The sequence below is a fragment of the Zosterops lateralis genome, assembly GCF_965231275.1.
Source record: "Zosterops lateralis genome assembly, chromosome: 1".
Lineage (NCBI taxonomy): Eukaryota > Metazoa > Chordata > Aves > Passeriformes > Zosteropidae > Zosterops > Zosterops lateralis.
In genome coordinates this window covers 16,189,487-16,212,179 of record NC_139762.1, presented here as the reverse complement: position 1 = coordinate 16,212,179, position 22,693 = coordinate 16,189,487, and the positions used below count along the sequence as shown (strand labels likewise).

General features: G+C 38.9%; 1 protein-coding gene across 13 annotated transcripts in view; it reads left to right on the top strand.

The window, feature by feature from the left end:
- The window catches only part of SVIL (supervillin), a 101,260-nt gene extending 81,332 nt beyond the window's left edge, over positions 1–19,928 (top strand). For all 13 annotated transcript variants that reach the window (XM_083858222.1, XM_083858223.1, XM_083858217.1 and 10 more), the window contains 21 exons: positions 647–797; positions 3,481–3,564; positions 3,646–3,732; positions 4,797–4,974; positions 5,196–5,368; positions 6,614–6,769; positions 7,519–7,655; positions 8,162–8,309; positions 8,436–8,581; positions 9,154–9,329; positions 9,430–9,574; positions 10,021–10,297; positions 11,954–12,105; positions 13,267–13,372; positions 14,197–14,404; positions 15,217–15,350; positions 16,002–16,157; positions 16,564–16,707; positions 17,450–17,571; positions 18,374–18,529; positions 18,657–19,928. In XM_083858222.1, the coding sequence (XP_083714348.1) occupies positions 647–797; positions 3,481–3,564; positions 3,646–3,732; positions 4,797–4,974; positions 5,196–5,368; positions 6,614–6,769; positions 7,519–7,655; positions 8,162–8,309; positions 8,436–8,581; positions 9,154–9,329; positions 9,430–9,574; positions 10,021–10,297; positions 11,954–12,105; positions 13,267–13,372; positions 14,197–14,404; positions 15,217–15,350; positions 16,002–16,157; positions 16,564–16,707; positions 17,450–17,571; positions 18,374–18,529; positions 18,657–18,743 (3,123 nt within the window). In that variant the 3' untranslated portion in view covers positions 18,744–19,928. The remainder of the gene's footprint in view (positions 1–646; positions 798–3,480; positions 3,565–3,645; positions 3,733–4,796; positions 4,975–5,195; positions 5,369–6,613; positions 6,770–7,518; positions 7,656–8,161; positions 8,310–8,435; positions 8,582–9,153; positions 9,330–9,429; positions 9,575–10,020; positions 10,298–11,953; positions 12,106–13,266; positions 13,373–14,196; positions 14,405–15,216; positions 15,351–16,001; positions 16,158–16,563; positions 16,708–17,449; positions 17,572–18,373; positions 18,530–18,656) is intronic.
- Positions 19,929–22,693: the final 2,765 nt, after the last annotated feature.

Here is a 22,693-nt window from a genome sequence, read left to right as displayed (position 1 = left end):
AAAGGAAAGCTAAGGGTGACCTATGGAACAAAAACAAACAAAACAAAACAACAACAACAAAAAAACCCACAAAACAAGGCAGTGGTTGAGACGATCACAGTCCTTGGAAAAATATTTAGGAGAGCAAGCTGACTTAAGAACTAAAGTGAGCAGCCTCTGGAGAGGCTGCTAATCCTGCCTGGAGAACTAAGTTACTCTAAGAGACTGATGAGGAATCACCCACTGAAGTTACATCACTTCTTTGTTTTCCCTGTGCCACCTGCAGATTTGCACACTTGAAAACATCTCCTCGTGGTCAGTAGTGATATGACTTGTGCAGCAAGTCGTGGTTCAAAAGAACAAGGCCTGGAAAATGATTTCATACACAGAGTGAACAGTTTGCTTTGTGTAGAGGAGTGCCATCTGCCCTGGCTGGTAGTCTCAAGAAAGGGTCAAAAAGCACATACCAAAACTTTGTACTCACAGTGTAACAGGGCAGCAAAACAGTGAAGCATCACAGGGTCACTAAGCTGTGTGTGTGACTTCACCTCAGTAGCTTTTTCCCTGCTCCCTTCCCTCTTCACCTGGCAAGATGAAATGTTCATCCAGTCTAGCTATGCCTTTAGCAGTTTTTTTTAAACATATCTTCTTTCTTTTCCCCAAAAAGCAAAGAATGGCAGATAACCAGGAGAGTCAAATGACCATTGAGGAGAGGAAACACCTGATTACAGCTCGAGAAGAAGCCTGGAAGTCCAAGGGTAAAGGAGCAGCCAATGACTCCACACAGTTCACTGTAGCTGGCCGAATGGTAAAAAAAGGTCAGTGATGAAATGATCCCAATATAGATAAACCTCTTATCTGTCTAGTCAAAATAAAGTCAAACTAAAGCTATGCAGAAGCAGCATCTGTATTTAGCAAGAGGAAGACTGTTTATCTTCATCTGAATATCATGGCATGAGGATGTTCACATTAGTTTCTTGTGGGCATGGTATTGATCCATTTTGTTCTGCACTGTTGCACTGCCATCCACTTATTACTGAGCTCTGTCTGGCTGCTGGAAATCTATCACTTGGACAGGGATATATGTTTTGGTTTTCCTTCTAATACAACCCACAGGGCATAGTTGGATTATTCTTTCTTACTTATTCTTCCTCTGAAAACCCAGCTGCACTCTCTAGAGAATAGTTGTGAAATCGAGTTGTTTCTGTTGCAGGCATTTCCCTCCCTCCTAGGATCACTGGGAATATTTAGCAAACAAGTATTGTTTTTATGGGTGCTATCTTGGACAACAGCTCAGCTTGAAGTGTTACATTTGGCTGAAGATTCCCTGGTTCTGTATAAAACCACAGAGTAGAAATGACAAGGGAGCAATGTTGACTTTTTTGGGATCTCTTGAATTCAGTCACCGTTTCCAGATCTAATCATTCTCCTGAAGTGGAGAGGAGTCTCTGAAGGCTGTACATGGTAGGAATGCAGCTGTTTGTGCAGCATGCCTGGGAAGATGATAGCTTTGGCAAGAAGGCACCTAAACTGATCTCTTGTGCTTAATGAATATTAGGGTTTGGATTGTTACAAGGACTTGGTTCTTAAACACAACAATGAACCTTGAATTACAACCTTTAAAAAAAATCATTGTAGGGCAAGGGCAATACAGCAACAGGAGTAACTGCTTGCAATCCAAGCCACCATCTGTTAGCAGACAAACAGATAAAGAGTATTAGGAATTACCTCTGTTAGTATCATATTTTAGCTGCTGCTTACATTTTAGATGGTTTTGCTGCTAGAAATGACAGTTGGTCACTATTTAAAGAATAATCATTTTTGGAGGGTCACCAAGAAAAACTGTTTAGTTGTCCACAGACCTGCTCTTTGAGATGTTTTTGGGGGGCGTTTTTTGTTTGGAATTTTTTTGCAAATACATTGGTCTTTGGAAAAGAAAAGAAGGTGGTAGCACTTGCTCTTTTTAATGAGAAAAAAATTATCTTGAAAGGATCTCTTTAGGTGCTATGATCATTCTTTTGAAGAAGCAAGGTAATGCAATGACAGTGAAATCAATAAAAGTAGCCCAAGTGGGAATTTAGTTAGATGTGTACTGGTTATAACCTGAAAGAATAAATTATCATTGTGAGTTTTTCATTTAAGAGATTATGAGAAAGCAATGCAAAATAACATCTTTGTTATATGCATGTGCACAGATGCTGTCTTTTAATTGCTTCTTGTGGCTGAAAATTATTCAGTCATAATTGGAAGGTGATCTTTCCTAAGCAGTTCTTAGTGTGGCCTTGTGGATTATGTGCTGGTAGAGCTGCTTAAGAGCTGTGTCCTCTTGACTGTGTCTTGAGCAAGGCTTTACCCAATGACTTAAAACCTGCTGGAATTTTGAATCTCTTAGGTAACAGGGGGAAAAATTGCTCGTGGAAAAGCTACCTAGTTAAATTCCAAATTTAAATTGTTTCACTTCCAAGTTTAACAATTATGACAATTATATTGCTAGGACTTGCAGTAAAGATAGTGGAAACATGTTTAGTATATGTTCTCCCAGCACAATATTTGTTCAATCTGATCAAAATAACTAAAGGCTTAAACTTATATGGCTCAGTAATTAGTAAACTATGGCTAAGTGGAAAATAAATGATATAGAAAGTGTAAATTACTGTTTTCCCATTTACTGAAAGTCTAGGCAACAAAAATTAGTAAGTGCAATTCTTTGCCTTAATATGTTTTCTACCTAATAAAACCCATGACACCTACAGAGTGCAGTTCTTTTACTACAGCAGTGTAGAGTCACATGAAAATGAAAACATCCATCCTTATTTTATCCACTGGGTCCAGAATGAATTGCTTTATGATAGTTACTGAAAAGAGTGGAGGAGAGTGAAACAAAAGGAGAGGGTGGTGCTTGATACAGTGGAGACTAACTTCCATTTCTACTTCAATTTCCATGTGCTGTTAAAAACCCAACAGGGATCAAGAATTACTGTGTAATCCAGGGACAGCATTCACCAGTCAGATGCATCCTGTTATGTGTATTAATAGAGATGTGCTTAAATTTTGAAAAAGGGGTTAGAGGGTGATGGAGGTGAAGGTGTCTAGATAGATAATGATGACTTTCCTGCTAAACAACTCTTTTCATTCAGAACACTTCCATGTTTTTAAAATGTAGCTTGTGGTACAGCTGGAGCCCAAAATGTAGACCAAATGAACTGCTGCTACCTTGATAAGGCGCAAAATTACTATATTCCAGAGAAAGCCTATACCTTGTGTTAGCTTGCTAAGAGACACTTTGAAATGAAGCTTTGTTGTTGTGAATGGGGTGGTTTCTGAGGCTAGGAGCAGGCAGGGCCCTCTGCCATCTCTAATACAATGGCTGGGGGAGCTGGGGAAGTGTGCTGGCCTGATGGCCAGGCTCATCTGCTTTCTCCAAATAGCTTCTCTGTCATCACTGTTGGAAACAGAGGCTGACTCATGGCTGCATTTCCTATGTTCTGTGTCCCTGTGCAGGCCTGGCTTCTCCAAGTGCACTAACACCAGTAGCATCCCCTTTCCGGCAGAAGTCTACCACTCCAGTTACAAAGCCCTTGGAAGGTAAGGAATAAAAATGGCTGAAATATGTTCAAGTTTATTTACTTCCTGTCAATTAACAGGTTTTACTTCTGGTTTGCTTAGAAATTGAAGCCAGGCCTGATATGCAGTTGGAATCGGATATGAAGCTTGACAAGTTGGAGTCATTCTTGGGAAGGCTGAATAACAAAGGTTGGTGGAGTTACAAAGGGTGGCAGTGTATCCACCATCGGACTTCAGTAAATTGATTAAAGTGCCCCTTAGTTAAAATATCTGGCAGCAGAAACTGAATATTTCTTTGCTCAGACTGCAGTTACTGATAATTTTATTTTTGTGATTCAGTCTTCGCTAAATTTCAAGAAGAAAAGCCTGTCTCAATTGTATTACAAATGTACACTAGACTAAATCACATATGCCTAAATAACTTCCTTAATTCTCTTAAAACAATGTACACATCTTTCTGTAGGGCAGAATTTCCTAAGAGCACGTAAGCAGTCTGAACCATGTTGCCATTTACAGTGAAACATCTTTAAATGTAGTTCAGTCCAATTAAAATCAAAATAGAATACTAAGCTGCTGCCAAGCACAATTCATTCACTTTCCTGCTTTCTTGAAAATTGACTTTCTGTAGCAGCTCATCAGCTCCCTTGTACAGCCTCTTGGGTGTTTATGAAGCTCTCTAGAGTTGTCTGGCATTTCCATCTCATATGTCTGTCCTCCATATGTAAGAGAAAAATCTTTATGTAATTTGTAGTGTAACCAACACCATAAACAAATGTATTCACATTTCAGTACAGGATGTACTAGAGTAGGATAATGACTGTGCCACGCTCACTAGTCTGAAGTAGTGACTTTTTCCCTTGTGATTCTAGATACTTTCAAAGGCAGGAATTGCACAGTTGGAGGCAAGATGGAATATACAAGACCCTAAAATGCTTACATCATCATACTATAGCAACTCATTATAGTGTCTAAGTTTTCATTTATCCATATTTCCCTACCATTTTGGAAGTAATTCTTGAGCACAGAATTTTGTATAATGATTATTGCTATGAGTAGCAGTTACACTGTTTTAATATTCTTTATCAACACACTTTTCTACCATTAATTAAAAAAAACCTAACAAAAAAAACCTCAACAAAAACCAAACTGGAAAAAAAATTACCCAGACAGCTACCAAACAAGCCATGTTTACCTCTTCTAGAATTAGAAACTCTATTATAATTATTTACTGGGTGAGGTGTTTTTTCCTGCAGTTGCTGGGATGCAAGAGACAGTGCTGACAGTTACAGGAAGATCTGTGAAAGAGGTGATGAAGCTGGATGATGATGAAACCTTTTCCAAATTTTATCGCCATGTGGATTTCCCTTCCTCTTCAGTGCCTTTGGACCTTGATGAGGACTTTGATGCCATCTTTGATCCTTATGCACCAAAGTAAGAATTACTTTTCCCCATTGTTTTGACTGCAGACATGAGCAGTGTTCAATATGTTCAGCGCTAAGTCATCTTGTAGGTATCTTAGTACTGGGCATGTCCATTTCTTCTGGAATCATGCTCCTGCCTGAGTTGAGGAACTGATCCTGATTTCTTGTCATTAGATGATTCTGACTAGAAAAAAAAATCACGGATGATTATATACACTACTTGTTTTTCAGGCTGACATCATCTGTAGCAGAGCACAAACGTGCAGTTAGGCCTACACGCAGGGTCCAGTCCTCAAGAAACCCCCTGAAAATGCTTGCAGCAAGACAAGATATTCTTCATGAATATACTGAACAAAGACTCAATGTTGCCTTCATGGAGTCAAAGCGAATGAAAGTAGAAAAAAGTAAGTTAGCAGGATGATTTGTACAAGACACCATCTTGCCTTTTTTAAATTAAAAAGAAAAAAAATCTCAATGCAATAAACGGAACTGAAGGAATGGAACATATTCTCTGAGTGGCAGTAAACTGATTGAGGTATAAGGTGAAATGTAGACTGTCAGGAGAGAAGGGCATGTGTGACTTCCTCAGGGAAAGCTACCTAAAGCACCTCCTGTACCTAGATTTAATTATTTATTTTTAGCACAGTCACTTTGTGCAGAGAGAGAGCCACTATTGCCTGCAGGCTGTGCAGGGTGAGGACAGGAGATGAAGGAAAGCAGATGCAACTTTGTTATGCTGGCATGAAAGCTGGCAAGAATAGATGAATTCTTGTTCAGGTACACTGGCCTCAATTTTAGGTCCTAATTTTCTCTCAGAAAGTGGAATTAGCCTTCTTGACTCCTTATGATTAATTTCCAGAAAGGATCAGTGCTTTGTGGCAGGGCTTATACAAGGTGTTTTACTTGTGAAGTTGCTTTCTTCTGACAACCAGACAGACAGCAAAGACGTCATTGTAAAATTTATTCAAAGATTTGTCAAGCCACTCTTATATTTTGGGGTACAAGTTTTCCTTATTACACTTGAGTACAGATCACCTTTAACTATTGACTGTATTGATGAAAACATTAACTATATATGTAATACTTCGTTGTCATCTCATGAGAAGGATTTCCCTGAGTTATAAATTTATAAAATGTCTTTGGTTGAGTAATAAACAAAAGTAGCCAAGAATCTGGGCTGTATGTTTACAGTAAAACATGACTAAGACTTTGAAATGTAAATGGGTGTTGGATCACACTGTCTCAGCCAAATTTTAAAGGAATAACTGTTAATTAGCCTTGTCTTTGTGCTGTCTTTTATTATTAATTACTTATAAGGCATTGAAGATCTACACAGTACTTCACAAAACATTGGGTAGGATGGTTCCTAGCAAAATTGGTATTTCTGCCAAATAGCATAATTCTGACATCAAAAGTGGACTCTTGGATGATTCCTAGAAATATAGGTAATCCTAAAACCACAAATCTTTTGGGCTAGTGGTTAATCTGAGTTCAACCTGCCTTTGCTATTTCTGTGGAGAAGAAGAAAAACTGGAAATAATGGACAGAAATTATTTTCTTAATACAACAACCAATTTTTTATTATAATTTTGTTATTTTTATGTTTGTCTGTCTGTCTGTCTTTCCTCCAATTTCTTTTAATGCACAAGTGTCTACAAATTCAAATTTCTCAGAAGTAGCACTTGCTGGCCTGGCAAGCAAAGAGAATTTCAGCAACATTAGCCTGAGAAGTGTTAATCTAACAGAGCAAAACTCTAACAACAGTGCTGTGCCATACAAGAAGCTAATGCTCCTGCAAATTAAAGGTATGCTGGAACTGCTTTTACTTTCCAGAAATTGAATGTAACATATAGGAGTTGCTACCACATTTAGATGCTGAGCTTGTTCTAGATCATCAGGATTTATGTCTAAAACCTGAAAAAATAAGTGCTAATTGTGTAAAAAAAGTTAAACCTTACAAATAGGTTTGCATTGGTCCACTGGTGTGTGTTTCCCAAGGAGAAAACAGAATATTTCACAAATTCAGAGCATCCCCTGCAGAAATTTTTTAACTGTCCCATTCCTCCAGTGCTCAATATAACTTGGAAATGACATGACAGTGTTCTTGCTCTGCTTCCCCTTACAATGCATAGTAACATATCTGGTTCTGCAAATAGCTAGGTTTTGGAAAGCAAAATTCTTTAATTCTTAAAATTTTTTACTGCCTACAGAAATTGTGCTATGGCTTCACTTAAGCAAATGTAAAAGGTTCTGGGATTTTACTGCTGTCTGCCATTTACTTAATTCATTTCTTTCCAGAAGGACACAGAGTTGTTAAAGCAAGAACAGGAAATAATAGAAATATTAGTTGATAGGAGACAACATTTATTTTGTTTCCTGTGAGTAAACTCTTTTTCCACAGTAGTAGTTTTTAAATTGTTCTTAAACAGTCTGTTTCCACATATTTTGCTACGTGTGCTGGGATTGATTGTTTGTATTTCATTCAAAACAAATCAGATTGTGGCATTTGATAGTAGTAGTTGAAGGAATATAATTAGCTTTGTTTTCTCTTTAGGAAGAAGACATGTTCAAACAAGATTAGTTGAACCAAGAGCCTCATCACTGAACAGCGGAGACTGTTTCCTGTTGTTAACTCCACATTTATGTTTCTTGTGGGTAGGAGAGTTTGCAAATGTCATAGAAAAAGCAAAGGTCAGTACTGTTGTGATGTTTTATTTATTATTTATTTTTAGAACCATCTGATGAAATTGAGCCTTAGTGCCAATTCTCTCAAAAGTGGCATGTAACTGATAGGCTGTGACAGGGAGATATGCAGGGTTCCTGAAAATATGTTTTAGGTCATGCACTGAATGAAAGCTGACGTTTGTGAAGGAGTGTGTAGTTTGTGAAGCTGCAAGAGAAAAAAGGATATCCTCAGGATACAGACTGAACTCCAAAAAAAAAAACTAGTCTGAATTGCAGGATGTCCTTTTTATTCCCATGTCCACTGAGATCAGTCTTGCTTTAAGGCAAATGAAAGAATGAATGCATTTCTGTAACTTTTTTTCTAGTGTCTGTTTATTTAGTGCAATAAATAACAACCATTTCTTCTGCTATTTACTATATTATATCTCATTTGCCTTCTCACTGAGCAAGAATATTGCACAAGTATTCCAAAGACTTAATCAATCCTGTTCAGATAACTGTTAATCTCTTAGGCTTCAGAACTTGCAACTTTAATTCAGACAAAGAGGGAACTTGGCTGTAGAGCTTCTTATATACAGACTATAGAAGAAGGAATAAATACCCATACCCACGCAGCCAAAGACTTCTGGAAACTCCTTGGTGGACAGACAAATTACCAGTGTAAGCATTGTTATAGTTACAGTATCTGATGCTCTACCACAATAAAATAGTAGAGTCAGTTCTCTTTAGTGAAGAAAGTTGGAAGTTAATTTTTTTGTTGTTATTTTTGACAATCTTTTCCTTAAGCTGCTGGAAGTCCTGAAGAAGATGAAATGTATGAAGCCGCAATAATAGAAACAAATTGCATTTACCGCCTCGTAGAGGATAAACTCATTCCTGAGGATGACTACTGGGGAAAGGTGCCAAAATGTACCCTGCTACAACCAAAAGAGGTATTGTGCCACTTACTGCTCCTGTGGTGAGTGCTGGACCATGCAACTGACAACAACTTGCAGTAACTGTAAATGCTATCCCTAGCTGACTTTTCCAACAACCATTTCACCCATCTAAGTCAGAATAAGAGCAGATTTCTAAAATGAAGGCATGATGCATTTTTTTGAAAGTACTGAAGTCACTGCCTTTTTGTCTATATTGTGTGTTCTGTCAGCCTTCCCTGGCTCTAGGACTAGGCATCGGTCTAAATGTCAGAGAAAGCTGCTGAAACTGGACAGCTACCAGTCATGCAACAGAAGCAGGTTTTTAACAATAAGAGCTCTCTAATCTGCTAGTGACTTTAGCCACCTAAAGGTACACCTCACAGCATTCCCCCTACTTGCTTCCAGTCATCCTCAAAAACTGGACATCACAAAGCAGACCACTGGCCTGTCCTTCCTTCCATTGCAGTGCTACTTGTTAGTGTCTCTGAAGAAACTCATCTTCTATTCAGCACAAGGAAACTGGAGGATCATGGTATTACCTAACCTAATGGTAGGCTGATTTTTGTGTTGTTTGGGTTTGATTTTAGGTGCTGGTGTTTGATTTTGGCAGTGAGGTATATGTATGGCATGGAAAGGAAGTTACTTTAGCACAAAGAAAAGTGGCATTCCAGCTGGCAAAACACTTGTGGAATGGCACCTTTGACTACTCCAATTGTGATATAAATCCTCTGGACCCAGGAGAATGCAATCCTCTCATACCCAGGTATTGTAACTGAAATTTAGTCTCATTGCAGATACTTAGTTTTTTTGCCCTCTTTTCACAGGGTCTAATTTGCTTCTGTATTTTTTGTTCCCTTGCACAGAAAGGGACAAGGACGCCCAGACTGGGCTGTATTTGGCAGACTCACAGAACATAACGAGACAATACTGTTCAAAGAAAAATTTCTTGATTGGACAGAACTGAAGAAACTCAATGAGAAGAATTCTAGTGAATCCCTTCACCAGAAGGTGCATATAATAAGCATGCTAGGTATTTCAAACTAGATGACCTAGTTGGGATGGCAGCCAGGGAAGCTTGTGCTCAAGGATCAAGAGCACATTTTTTATCTTGTGGGCTTTGACCTAGGGGTCACAACATCACCTCCTACAGCAAATCCACAGAGTTTTTTTGTAGTATTAGTATTATTTATAGATTATAATATAATTATACTTTATGTATTGTTTATATCCATTATACATAAATATAATAATATATTATACCTTATTTATTATTATTTATACATGAACCAGGCAGCTTAGTGAATACTGCTGAGGTGGCTTTGACAGGGCATCAAACAATGACAAGATACTAAAGTACTGAAATATGCAGGAGTCAAAATGTTTGACTGGAACTGTGGGGCAAGAAGAAAAAGATGCTGTGCTCAAAGAAATCTCTTCTCTATGTTTTCTGACAGGAAGAATCAAGATCTGACTCTAAACCATATGATGTCATGCTAATGGTTGCTGTGCCTCAAACAACTGTGGGCACAGTCTTGGATGGAATGAATATTGGCCGGGGTTATGGACTGGTAGAAGGAGAAGATGGGAGGCAGTTTGAAATCATCACAGCCTCTGTGGATGTCTGGCACATCCTGGAATTCGATTATAGTAGACTGCCTAAGCAAAGCATAGGGCAGTTCCATGAGGGAGACACATACGTGGTGAAGTGGAAGTACATGGTGAGCACTACAGGTTAGTGAACAACTCCATTTTATCTTGCTGAAACATGCAGAAGTGCAGCTAAAACTCCTGTTGTAAGTGGTGAGATCCACACCTAGATTTCCATGGATATGAGACAGTTTGAAAGGTTAGGAATGCTAATTTAGCCTTCCTGTGTCATTAAAATGTAAAGTTTCATATTTTGTTAAAAAGAAAACAGTAAAAAATAAAGTTGTAATTATTTTTGATACACCAAATGTAATGCCGTCTATCTCTGCTTTTACCCACCATTGGTGGTGTACATGTTCACAGGACAGTTCATTAAGCCAGAATTATGCCCACAGCTTAACACCAAACCAGTAGGCAGCTGGATTAATGGCAGTGGTCTGAATGTCTCTCTCAAGAGAGGTAGGCTTAGAAACAAGAAAAACCTTTGCTGGTTATGGAGATCAGTAACAATGACAGGAAGAGTCAGCTCATTGCCCTTGCTATCCCTTTTGCCTTTGCTGGAAACCCTTTGATGTGGATTTGAGGCTCAGCAGTGTTGTGACAGAGAGCCTGAGAGCAGCAGGTAAAACCTGAGAACGAGTCAGCTCCATAAGCCCATTGGAAGTCTCCCTTCTGGCACTAAACTAAGAATAGGTGGGTTTTGTGGTGAGTTAAAGACAAATAGTCTAAAACTGATTGTTCCAAATAGCAGTATATTAAAGTCAGTTGAAAGCAACAAAAGTTATACAGCTTCAGGCTTTTAGCCAAAAAAATGTAGGTAGGTCTTAGTCAGGATCGTTGAGATCAGATATTGGCAAATCCAAGAAAAATAACAAAAGCTTGTAAGTCTTGGGAGAAGCGGATAACACTAGTACTGAACTGTAAACAGACTTCTAATCCAAATGGATGAAAACATATTCCATCACTCCAAAACAGAATAATTTTTTATGTAGGAGGCAGTACTTTTATGGGTTGAATGTACAGATAAGAATGAAACCCATATATTTTAGAGTAGTGGTTTGAGTATTCTCAACTTAAAAAAACCAGGATGCTTTCTCCTAAGTGTTTCAGTCAGATGCTGCTCAGCACTGCTGGAATCAAAGCAGACATTTTAACTTTTTTTTTTTTTTTAATCTGTTTTAAACTCCTGGGTTTTTTAAAATCTTTGATTTAATTCTGCCTGTTTATTCCCTATTCACTGGAAAGAGTGCAATATTCTGTAACTGTGTTGTGAATTTCACTTGCTGTAAACATTATTTGCTTATCATAACAACTAAACACCGATTCTTAAGGGAAAAAAAAAACCAACCAAAACTGCTCTCCTGCTGCCAAAGAACAGTGTGTAATGTGGAAAATGAGCCATAATGCACTCTTTTGCTAACATTACTGGACATGCCATTTCACATGCAAATTGGCTCAAATGCTGTCAGTTACTTTTCCCTACATAGTACCAGGTCTTTCTACCTCTCTTTCTCCAGTCAGCACAGGCATCTCTGCCTGTGGGCTTACATCCACCTGAGGAGACAATGCCAGCTCTGCACAGGGACACTCTGGCTTGGAGACCTAATGTTCCTCCAACTGCACATTTTTTCTTTCCTGTTCTGGATGGGATAGTGCTGAGCTGGCAGATGAGATTAAACCATGTGCTGTTTAAACCTATAGCCAGAGTACTTTCTTCAGCATGTGCTCTCTGTTTCACAGTTGGAAGCAGACAAAAAGGAGAGCAACAAGTACGGGCTGTTGGAAAAGAGAAATGTGTGTATTTCTTTTGGCAAGGAAGACACTCCACAGTGAGTGAGAAAGGAACATCAGCACTCATGACAGTGGAACTTGATGAAGAGAGAGGAGCACAGGTGAGCTTCCTAGATGGCAGACCTGGTAAGATTTGCCTGTCTGTTTATGAACAGTAAACAGGAATACCTTTTGTTGCCTCTTCCTTTTCTGTAAATATGTTCTTGCCATTATAAATAGCAGACCTCAAAACTACTTTTGACACTATTCCAACTGCCAGAGACATCTAAGCTCCTTTATGGATTGTTATTCCCAATGCTGCTTTTAAGGATATTGCTGAAAAAGGCTGAAGGAGAAGGAATAGGTGAAGCAGTTACACAGTTACACAGATTCATGCTGTCCTTTCAAGTACATGTCCAGATAGCAGGACTGTCTTCCTAGTGCTAAGGAGAAGTGCTTTCTTCAGGCTAAGGCAAAATAATACATTGGAAAATTTCAATTTCTTTACTCTCTAATTACATACTTATTGCATTGTTTGCAGAGATTCTAGCAAATGCAATTTGAAGCTGAGAGGACAGGATAGTTTGCTTTTCTTTAGGCAGACTTGGGCTTTGCTGTGGCTTCACTGTTACCAGCATAGAAGGTGGGTGGTTTAAAGTTAGTTTCTGTGCCTTGATCCTGCTTTAATTAACAGGTTTTTAACAGCAACATAGAAATGACCAGCAAGGCAGGAATTCATAGAGGAGAAATATAAGGGCCCTTGATCAAGAGTGTGAGAGTCTCTGCAATATAGCTGATTAAGGAATTGGCTGTATCAGTTTCATACTCCAAATGCAATGTTTAGTGAGCAAAGAACATGCATGTTATCATAGAAGCCAGTTTTCTGGCAAATTTTGAACCTACTTCAGTTCCTATGTTATCTCCATAATGGTTTTAGTGAACATTGGTCAAGATGGACAGGTTATGTAAAAATTCATAAAATTCAAAACATGATTAGTTTAAACCAATTTAAATTAAAGTTCATTTGGTATTCCATTATCCTCTGAAACTCAATTGTTGGATTCCAGCTAGAGGTTGCTTTTACTATGCAAGCCACATATGGAACCCATTGCATGCTGATATATGGTAATTTAAACAATAGTCAGCAGTTGTAAAGTAAAAGAAAAGCCATCTTTGTGGGTGGCCATAACTATATAATTTTTAATAATCCATAGAGACCAGTTTTCCTTAGTCTGTATACTTGCTTTATTTTTTTAATGAAGAGTGGTGCTTTCAATTTCCAGGTACAAGTACTTCAAGGGAAAGAACCACCATGCTTCTTGCAGTGTTTCCAAGGAGGGATGATTGTGCATGCTGGAAGAAGGGAAGAGGAAGAAGAAAATGCACAAAGTAAATTATTGTTAGTTAAGAGTTTCTGCCCCAAAATCCTTTTTTAGCTGTTGTGGAGGGCTTTGCATTCAGTCTCAACTACCACACTCTGTAGAAAAGAAAAATGAATGCCATGAAACTCTTGAGACAGCTTTGCAATGCTTTGTTTCAAGGTAGCCTTTTTCTTCTTTGAGCAGAGAATGGATTTTGTCACCCTAGAGCATGCTGACTTGATTGTATTGATGCACTTACAATTTTTTTAGTTTGGTTTTACTTAAGCTAAGTGCCCATTTGCTTTAAAGTATGTTCTTTTCTACGCAGTCTGGTAAAGAAAAGTGTTTTTATGAGCAGTTCTTCTGCTCCAAAGAAAGGTCTAAGCTTTTACCACCCAATCATTGCTTCTTGGAACATATTCTTTGAATGCAGTAGTTGAGGTAGAAGAATTTCAATGGAAGTGTAGCTTGGAAATGTTCCAGTTTTCACTTGACTGTGACCTTACATTCCCAAGGTTCACAGGGGAAGAGGAGCTGAATATGAGGAATACTGTGTTTGTTTCCCTTCTTCACCATATGAAACAGCAGAACTTGACTCTTCTGCTCTGTTAAGCTCTTCAGCTCTCAATACTTGTACTCTTGTAGCAAGGTTTTAGAAGGCTTCTTTTCTGCATGGGGTTTCTGAAGTAATGTTAGCCAAACCTGGTGCTTAGCTAGTTCATTCTGTCACAACATAGGCATGCAGTAGGTGAAATTCATCCAGTATGAGAACAGCTGTTCCAGAGCAGAGGTTTTGAATTTTCAGTCCCATGTGATTTTATAATAGTGCTGCACTGCTCCTGTCTGCTCCAGGTGATTGGAGACTTTATTGTGTGCGAGGAGAAGTTCCCAATGAAGGAAACTTATTGGAAGTAGCATGTCACTGCAGCAGCCTGCGTTCCAGGACATCCATGATTGTCCTCAATATCAACAAAGCTCTCATCTACCTGTGGCATGGCTGCAAAGCACAGTCTCACACCAAGGATGTAGGAAGAACAGCGGCCAATAAAATAAAAGAACAGTGAGTGTCTGACCTATATTTTGGAGATGATTATATAGACTACCAATGTGCTTGAAGTAGTCTTACTCAAAGAAAGTTTGAAATCAATAAAGCTGTCCTCTAAATACAAATGAAGCATGTGCATGCTTAGTCAGGAGGAGTGAAGATTGGTTGGTTTGGTGGAGTGGAGAAAACTCATATCCTGTAATTGCTTTTACTGGAGGTAAAATGCATTTATTATAGTTTGAATGGTTTGAATCAGAAGATTGGAAGACCTTAAAGATCATCTAACTCCAATCCCCCTGGCATGGGCAGAGATACCTTCCACTAGACCAGATTGCTCAAATCCCCATCCAACCTGTCCTTGAACACTTCCAGGGATTGGACATCCACATTCTTCGTACAGTACTAACTACAGTTAAAACAAAGTCATTGCCCATTTGGAGTGAGATGCTAAACATCTGAATAGCAAATTAAAGTGCATTTGATAGGAAGATTAGAATCCAGCCTTTTGAATAAGAAAGAGGAAGTTAACTTGGGAAAGCATGCAAGGAGGACAGCAGCTGTAGCAAAAGCAGTCAGTGAGAAACCCTACTGAGAACTCATGTGAGCATCTCCTTCACTCTGGGAATGGAAACCAAATGCTACAAGAATAGCTGTTGAAACTCCCTGTCTTATTTTTTGATAATTTTTCAAAGTGCCTGCGGTGGCAGGAACTGTGCAATAAGCCTATAGGTTACTTTTGGGGTCCACTAATGCAAGTGGCCAGCAGGCTTGTGTTAGGTGTGTTTGGGGCAGGAACACTGAGTTCACTCTTTCTTTGTGTTTTGTAGATGTCCACTGGAGGCAGGGCTGCACAGCAGCAGCAAGGTGACGATTCATGAATGTGATGAAGGATCAGAGCCCTTGGGATTCTGGGACGCACTGGGGAGGAGAGATCGGAAGGCCTATGATTGCATGTTGCAAGGTAGACCTGCCTTCCTGGCTTTGGCACTTGTATTTTACTTTACTAGTCTATGGTTGTCAAATTTAATGTAAAGTTTTTGAAGAACTCTTTGGTAGTTGACTTCTCCAAAGAAATGCTTCCAAAAATCTTACTGAGTTAAGTAATACTGTTCTAGAAGGAAAGTACTGGAAAACCAAGTGTTTCATTTTGTTCTCCCCCGCTTCTGCTGCCCCTCTGTTTTCAGGCAGCACAGAGCAATAGTTAACACTGTTACCAATATATTTTGCTTCTCTTCTGAAGGGATTTAAGAGGCAGTTCTGCACGCATTCCCGTCCAGCCTTTGCTTTGAAACTGCCAACAAAGGTAGCAGGGGAATTGATTTACCAAGTGGAAAATTTGTCAGCTAACTCTGAGATGGGCTTGCTTCACTTAAGCTGCAAAACAGCCGTTTATGAAATGGCTGATAATAACTAACCAGATTCAGACTGATGGCAGCCAGCCACTCAGCTTGACTTCTTTACAGCTGTTGCTAGTCCCTCAAGACATCTGGTTGTCTTTCCTGATTTTTCAAAACCCAGAAAATGTACAGTCACTTTTAAAGTGTATTGTTAGTTTGTACAATTAAGTTTAACATTTTTTGTTGTGACTCTTCTTAATTTTTGTTCTTTAAAGATCCTGGAAAGTTTAATTTCACACCCCGCCTGTTCAGCCTCAGTAGTTCATCAGGAGAATTCTCAGCCACTGAATATGTTTACCCTTCAAGAGACCCTGCTGTCGTCAATTCCATGCCATTCTTGCAAGAGGATCTCTACACTGCCCCACAGCCAGGTATGTGCTTTAAAATACTTAAGTAACAAGAAAACAGATGACTGTATCTTACATCAGGCAATGTCTCACTTGACACTTGTTTAACTTGATATATCACAGGAAAATTGTGTGCATGTGATGCTTATACACTACTATGCAATAACAGTAATTTTTCCATGATGAAGATGCTGAGAAATAATCAAGTGTATGTATGTATGTATCTCAGAAGCTTGCTGTAAAAATACATTGTTTATATCAGAGAATCAAAGTCCAGCTGACGTTTAGCCAGACGATTAACAAAAGGGATTAGTAAGATGTGAAATGATCCTGTTGTGATGCTGACGGGCATATAAGACTGGGGTTGTTTAGAGGGTTACAAAAACGAGTAAGTGGCTAATGACAGATTCGTTATTTTCTGACTGTGTAGCACTCTTCCTTGTTGACAATCACCATGAAGTGTATCTGTGGCAAGGCTGGTGGCCTGTGGAGAACAAAATCACAGGATCAGCTCGAATCAGGTGGGCGACAGACAGGAAATGCGCCATGGAGACAGTGCTCCGATACTGCAAAGGTAACAGACTGCTGTGCCCGACTGCTCTGAGTGTGTCACACCTGTCCATGCCTTCTATCCTGAGCTTAAAGGTGCTCCCCCAATGCCATCAATAAACATCACTTTATTTGAAGATACATTCTCCACTCTTTCTTAGCAAACTGTTTGTCTAGTAGCAGCATTGTTCCCAATTGCCAAGCTACTCTACTGACTCTGCTCTCAGTGGAAAGGCTTCATTTATTGTGTTACACCTCAGAATGACAAGTGAACAGTTTAAACATTCCCACTTAAGCCTCCAAGCTTAAGCTTAGTTGGTTGTTGGCAGGACACTTCTGCTGAGCTGAGCATACCAGAGCATACCAGAAAGTTTCATTTACCTGAATTTCATTAATTTCACATCATCGCACTCTGCTTTACTCTATTTTAAGTCTGTTTTTGTAAGATAAGAAAGGCATTCAGTTAGAAGTAGCTGTTGGGGATTTTCAGCATATATGTTTTAATCTTTGCAATCAGATAAGTAAAAGACAGGTATAAGAATACTGAAAAGCATGTTAAAAGGTCCCATATTAATTAAAAAAAAAATCCTGGAAAATTTATTCATTCTGCCTTAAACTGCTTCAGCTTTTCAGAAAAAAAATTAAATACCCTTAGGAGGTAACTTTGGATAGTGAGAGAGATTGCAAAATACTGTACCTTTTGTAATTTCTCCCTTTTTTTTTTTTTTTTTTTTTTTTTTTTTTTTTTGTATTTTGACTGTTTTTAGGAAAAAATGTAAAGAAGCCCCCAAAATCCTATCTAATTCATGCTGGCCTAGAGCCTCTGACGTTCACTAATATGTTCCCAAGTTGGGAGCACAGGGAAGACATCGCAGAGATCACAGAAATGGTAAATCTTTTCATTGCATAATCTGTTTCCTATTGCTGGTAATTGTGTCTTGTGTTGTCAGTAATATTGGTTGTTTCCACTGTCAAGCCCAAAGATCCAGATGATAAACTTAGCACAGTTCAGGAATCTGCACAGGGAAAAAACCCAACACCACAGCTAAATTGTGACTGGGAATGTGTATATCAGAAGCATTGCTGTTTTATTTTTCATGTAACTTCTCATATGCTTTTTTTCTGTTAAAAACAGAGGGAAAGTGTTACCTGAATCATCTCTTAAAAAGAGATGTGCTAGAACTTGAGCTTAACAGAATAGCTGTTTCAGTCATGCAGCAATGTGCAGTTCTGGTTTGTTCCTCAGATTCAAAGTGCAGGGAGCAAAACACCTATCAAAGTATCAGCTGATTCCAAGGGTTCTCTTACTTCCTCACCTGGGATTCAGAGTCACAGCCAAGTAACATGTGGTTTCTTTAAAAGTGTTCAATCAAGGGGCATCTCAACACTAATGAAATTTTCTGTTTTGTAAATCTTCTACAGCCATTTTTAGTAGAAAATGCTGGCTTCATGGCTAAACACAGATTTCAGCCTTAAACTGAGATCCTGGGAGTACAGGATGTCCTTCTGCTAAGTGCAGACCTGTTTTTAGCTGTGAAATAGTTGTAGGGCAAATCTGTTGGCCTGTGTGCACACCCAGACATAAAGTTTGGGCTCGGGCAGGGCAGGTTGTCCCGTGTCATCTGCAGATGGCCATGGGAACAGTTGATGGTTTCAGCATTGTAATTCTGTTCTCTGTTTTCTCCTTCCAGGATGCTGACGTTTCTAATCAGATAATACTTGTAGAGGATGTGCTGGCCAAGCTGTGTAAAACGGTGTATCCATTAGCAGATCTCTTAGCTAGGCCTCTGCCTGAGGGAGTTGATCCACTGAAGCTTGAAATTTACCTTTCAGATCAGGACTTTGAGGTAAGGAGAGAAGAGGTGCACTGTTACTCTGTGCATCTATGCCTAACCATGCAAGAAAGTCTGTTTGCTGGTTGTGCTACTCATCAGTTGTTTTTGCTAATAGGACATCTTCTCGTTTTAAATGCAGGTTGCATTAGAGATGACAAGAGAGGAGTACAATGCACTGCCATCTTGGAAGCAGGTTAACCTGAAGAAGGCAAAAGGACTTTTCTAAGCCATGTTCATGGAAGTGAGCACTAAAGGGATGTCCACTCTCACTTTTTCTGTCCTTTAGACCCTACATTTACAGAACAAATTTAAATAATCTGAAGTAATTAGTGACTACCTATCTGGAGGTGTGTAATATTATAATAAAAGGCCAAGAGAACTCTTTGAAAATGGAATTCAATTTTGACTCTTCAAGGTAATGTGTTTAAGCTCTATTCTCCTATGCACTTAAATAGTAGTTTCTTGAGCTACTACTGCAGGTGTCCTTTGGCTATATCCAATACTTGCCATTTTTGTTTTTAAAGAAGTTCTCTTTGTAAAGTGTTATTTTGTTAGTTTGTGGATTACAAAGAATTTATATTTATATAAACACATAGAACAAGTATGTATTTAACAATGCAATATATATTCACTTTCAAGACTTCCATGTCAAAACTACAGGAAAGTAGCTGGATGGCAGTTGCTTGTACCGAATTAGCTGTACCACCAATATGTATCTCCTTCGCATTCTGAAAAGTTTCTCTTTGCAATAGTTAATGAATTGTTCTCAGTGCTGCTTCAGGTGCTAAACTGAACAAAGCATTTGTATTTATAGCATGGATTTCTTGAGAAACTATGCGAATCAACCTTTATACTTTATTATCCAAAAATGTATAGTGCCTTGTTTTTTGTGTACAGTTTATATACAAAAAAAAAGATTGGTCTGCATTTTGAAGATGGCTTACAACAGTCTCCTATGTTACTTTTATAACAGTAGAAATAAAAACATCTCAATTTCTAATACTTGTTGTAAACATTAAACATGTCTTTTGTGATATAAGAACCGAAAGTAAAAGCTTCTGAATAAACTGTTAGTGATGCTCTGACTTGTCAGAATCTGTACTGTAATCTGTACTAGCATTGGAACCTTCCATAACATAGTATTTTCTCAAAATATTTTAATCTTAGGTGTCTGTGGGTATTGTACAGAGTTATAATTTGAGAAGCAGATAATGTAGAAAATATTTGATGTATGAGATAAAGTTGGGCAAAACTTTATGCTGAATGTTGGAACATGTCAGTCACACAACTCTGTATTCTTTGGGTTTCCCTGTTTTGTATATGAAACCAAAATTATTATGCTGGTTTTCAAAATTTGAAAAAATATTTTCAACCTTTGTGCAATTGGGAGTAAAATTTGAATTGAAAATGAGTGTTGTGTCCATTCTTTCAGTAAGCACAGAAGACAAAAATTTTTTTACTCAGTTAATTAAGACATTGAATAGAGTCTTTGAGTAAGTATTTGCTTATGGTTTGAAATGGTTTTCAGGCATTTGGCATTTCTGTAATAAGCTGTGCGGTTCTCCTCTGGTATCCTAGTGGGTTTCACATTTTTATTCCTGGCTGCATAGCTTTTCTTCTGCCCTGCAACAATTTAGAGCTGCTTCTGGCTTGGGGTGGTGCCTGTTGCTGCTCTTGTCATTGTCCTAGGCCAAGGGACTTGAAGTAGGATCTTTGAATAGCCAGGTGTGGGTTTCTGCAAGATCTGCAGTAAGTATTGCTCCACAGTTGAAGTCAATCTTGTTTTGACAAATGGATTGGTAAATTGTAACCAAGCCTTTAAGTAAATGAATTAAAAACTTAGAAATATGCAAGTACTATTCACCTGATGAGATGTTACAGGTAAATTTTCTGCACTGGAGTATTTACTTTCATGTACTGGTTTCTGTCAAGAACTGAAATGAATTAATCCCAGATGTTAGGAACAGTATTCAGGGCCAGGATGTTTCACATAGATGCCAGCAAAAAGCTGTTTAGATACCAGTTCCTCAGAGGTCCTCAGCTGCCTTCCACAGAGGATACATTGTTCATTTGAAAATGCAGGGCTTTATAACAACAAGTTTATTTTTCACGCACTGAGAGGTTTCTAAAGTCACTGCTATATTCATCTAAGTATTCTTTGCACCCATATATTTTCCTCTTTCACCCTCTCTGGTGATAAAATCAAGAAGGAATTAGGTTTTGATTATTCATGTTCAGTCTGTAGCAGGTTCCTCTGTTTTGATTTTTCTCTCCAACAGAGAGCTGATTTGCATAGTATGATTGACCTTGTTTTTCCCTCTGGCAGGTAGTATCATTTGCTTTTGTCTCTTGAAAACATTGTCAGTCCTTCAAGTGCTACTGAAGGGCAACATTCACCCATCCCCAAAGCCTTTAGAATCTGAGCTGAAAGACAAGATGAGCCAGTAAGGGGGACACAGGCACTGAAACAATTCACTGTTGTCAGATCTCAGGGTTCCTGTAAATTTTACACTATTTTTTATCTAATGGCCCAGTTCCATGAAACAGGACACAGAATCCAACTTTCTGCTTGGGTGCTTTGCTCATAACGTTGCCTAGGAAAGCTTTAAGGTTTTGCAGAAAATATTTTATTATCCATTATATACTTGTTACTTATCAAAATGCTTTCCTGAAATGTGAAACTGACAACATGGCTTCTTGCTAGCAATATTTTTCTGGGCTTGGAGGTGAACAAGTGCAAAACCTGTCCATGGACAAAGGAACAGCCCAAATAACAGAAATCAACAGAACTTAGACAGAACTGTAGATTATGCTATAACTTTCTGCTACCTTCCCTCTCCACTGTAGGAATGCCATTTCGAGTTGGAGATTACAAAGGGCCATTAAAATATTCTTGAACTGGTTTTAGAGCCCTGCACGGGAAACGGAGCTGAAACATGTCTTGTCTGGACAGAGGACAGGGTTAGTTTGGTTGCTTGCCTGGGTTACCTGGTGTTCTCTGCTTGTTTCAAATAGACACCCAAGAAGTCCATGTTTAGGCAAAGTTTCTGGTGTAGGGAATCTGCACGTGAAAAAGATAGTACATTGAACATGGAATTCTGTGTTTTCTGTCAATCCCATAGCTTTCAGGCATTGAGTCATGATTATATTTCTTATGGTTTGAAACTGCCCCATCCTAACTCTTAAAAGTATTGCTCTTTGATTACACAAATATTCCTGCCCATATAAGGATTTGTTAGCAGTGAAATGGGCTGGAAATGTGAATACATTAGGATGCCAAAACAGCAAATAAAACATTATGTCTGAAAAATCTGCTACCTGTATGCAGCAGCCAGAGGAGGAGAGAAAATGAAAGATAGGTAAAAGGAGAAAAAGCCAAAACTAATCTTTAATCGTTTGGGAGAACTTTCTTCTGTCTATCACTGTCCCCCCAGTCTCCCAAACAGATACTTAGGTGAGGAGGAGTTGTGGACCCATGTGCAGAACTGGTGAAAGCTGGTTCTGAGCTCCTCTGAAAGCCTGTGGTGCTTTTGGGGAAAGGGGCAGTGGCAGGTTGTTGTGGTGAGTCCCAGTGTTAGCACAGCCCTGCTGGGATAGAGGTTTTGGCTGGTGTGACAGGCTTACCACAGCATCAACCCTGCTTGGCTGCACTATGGGGAAGAACAGTTTGACCGGTCTCTGCTTCTAACTCCCAGTCAATGTTTCCCTTTTGGATCAAGTAGCAGATGAGGAGAAATAGCTCAATAATACTTTCCTAAGTGCCTGCTTTCCACTGAGGCTCCAGTTCACCTGATGTATGCTCCCTCCCAGCATGATCCTGGTTGCTAACAACTGATGCTGCAGGGAATTCCCCTTTGGGCACAAGGTAAGGACTATGCTCAGCCAGTCAGTACTCTCTCTGAGGACACTTTCCTTCACACAGGGCAGCAGCATGGGGTTGACCATACAAGCCTGAGATGCTGCCCCTGGTAGATGAACACTTTTAACTTTCCTTGTTTCCTTGATTGGATTGGTGAATTGATGGGGATTAAGGGATTTTTGGGTGCAGTGCTTGAAATGGCAGGTTTGTTTTCTCTCCTCTGCTCTCATATATATATATACCCCCTGTAAGATTAATGCTGATTTGTGTTGATTTCATGAAATTTGATTGGAGTAAGAGGAGCACCTGGATGAACA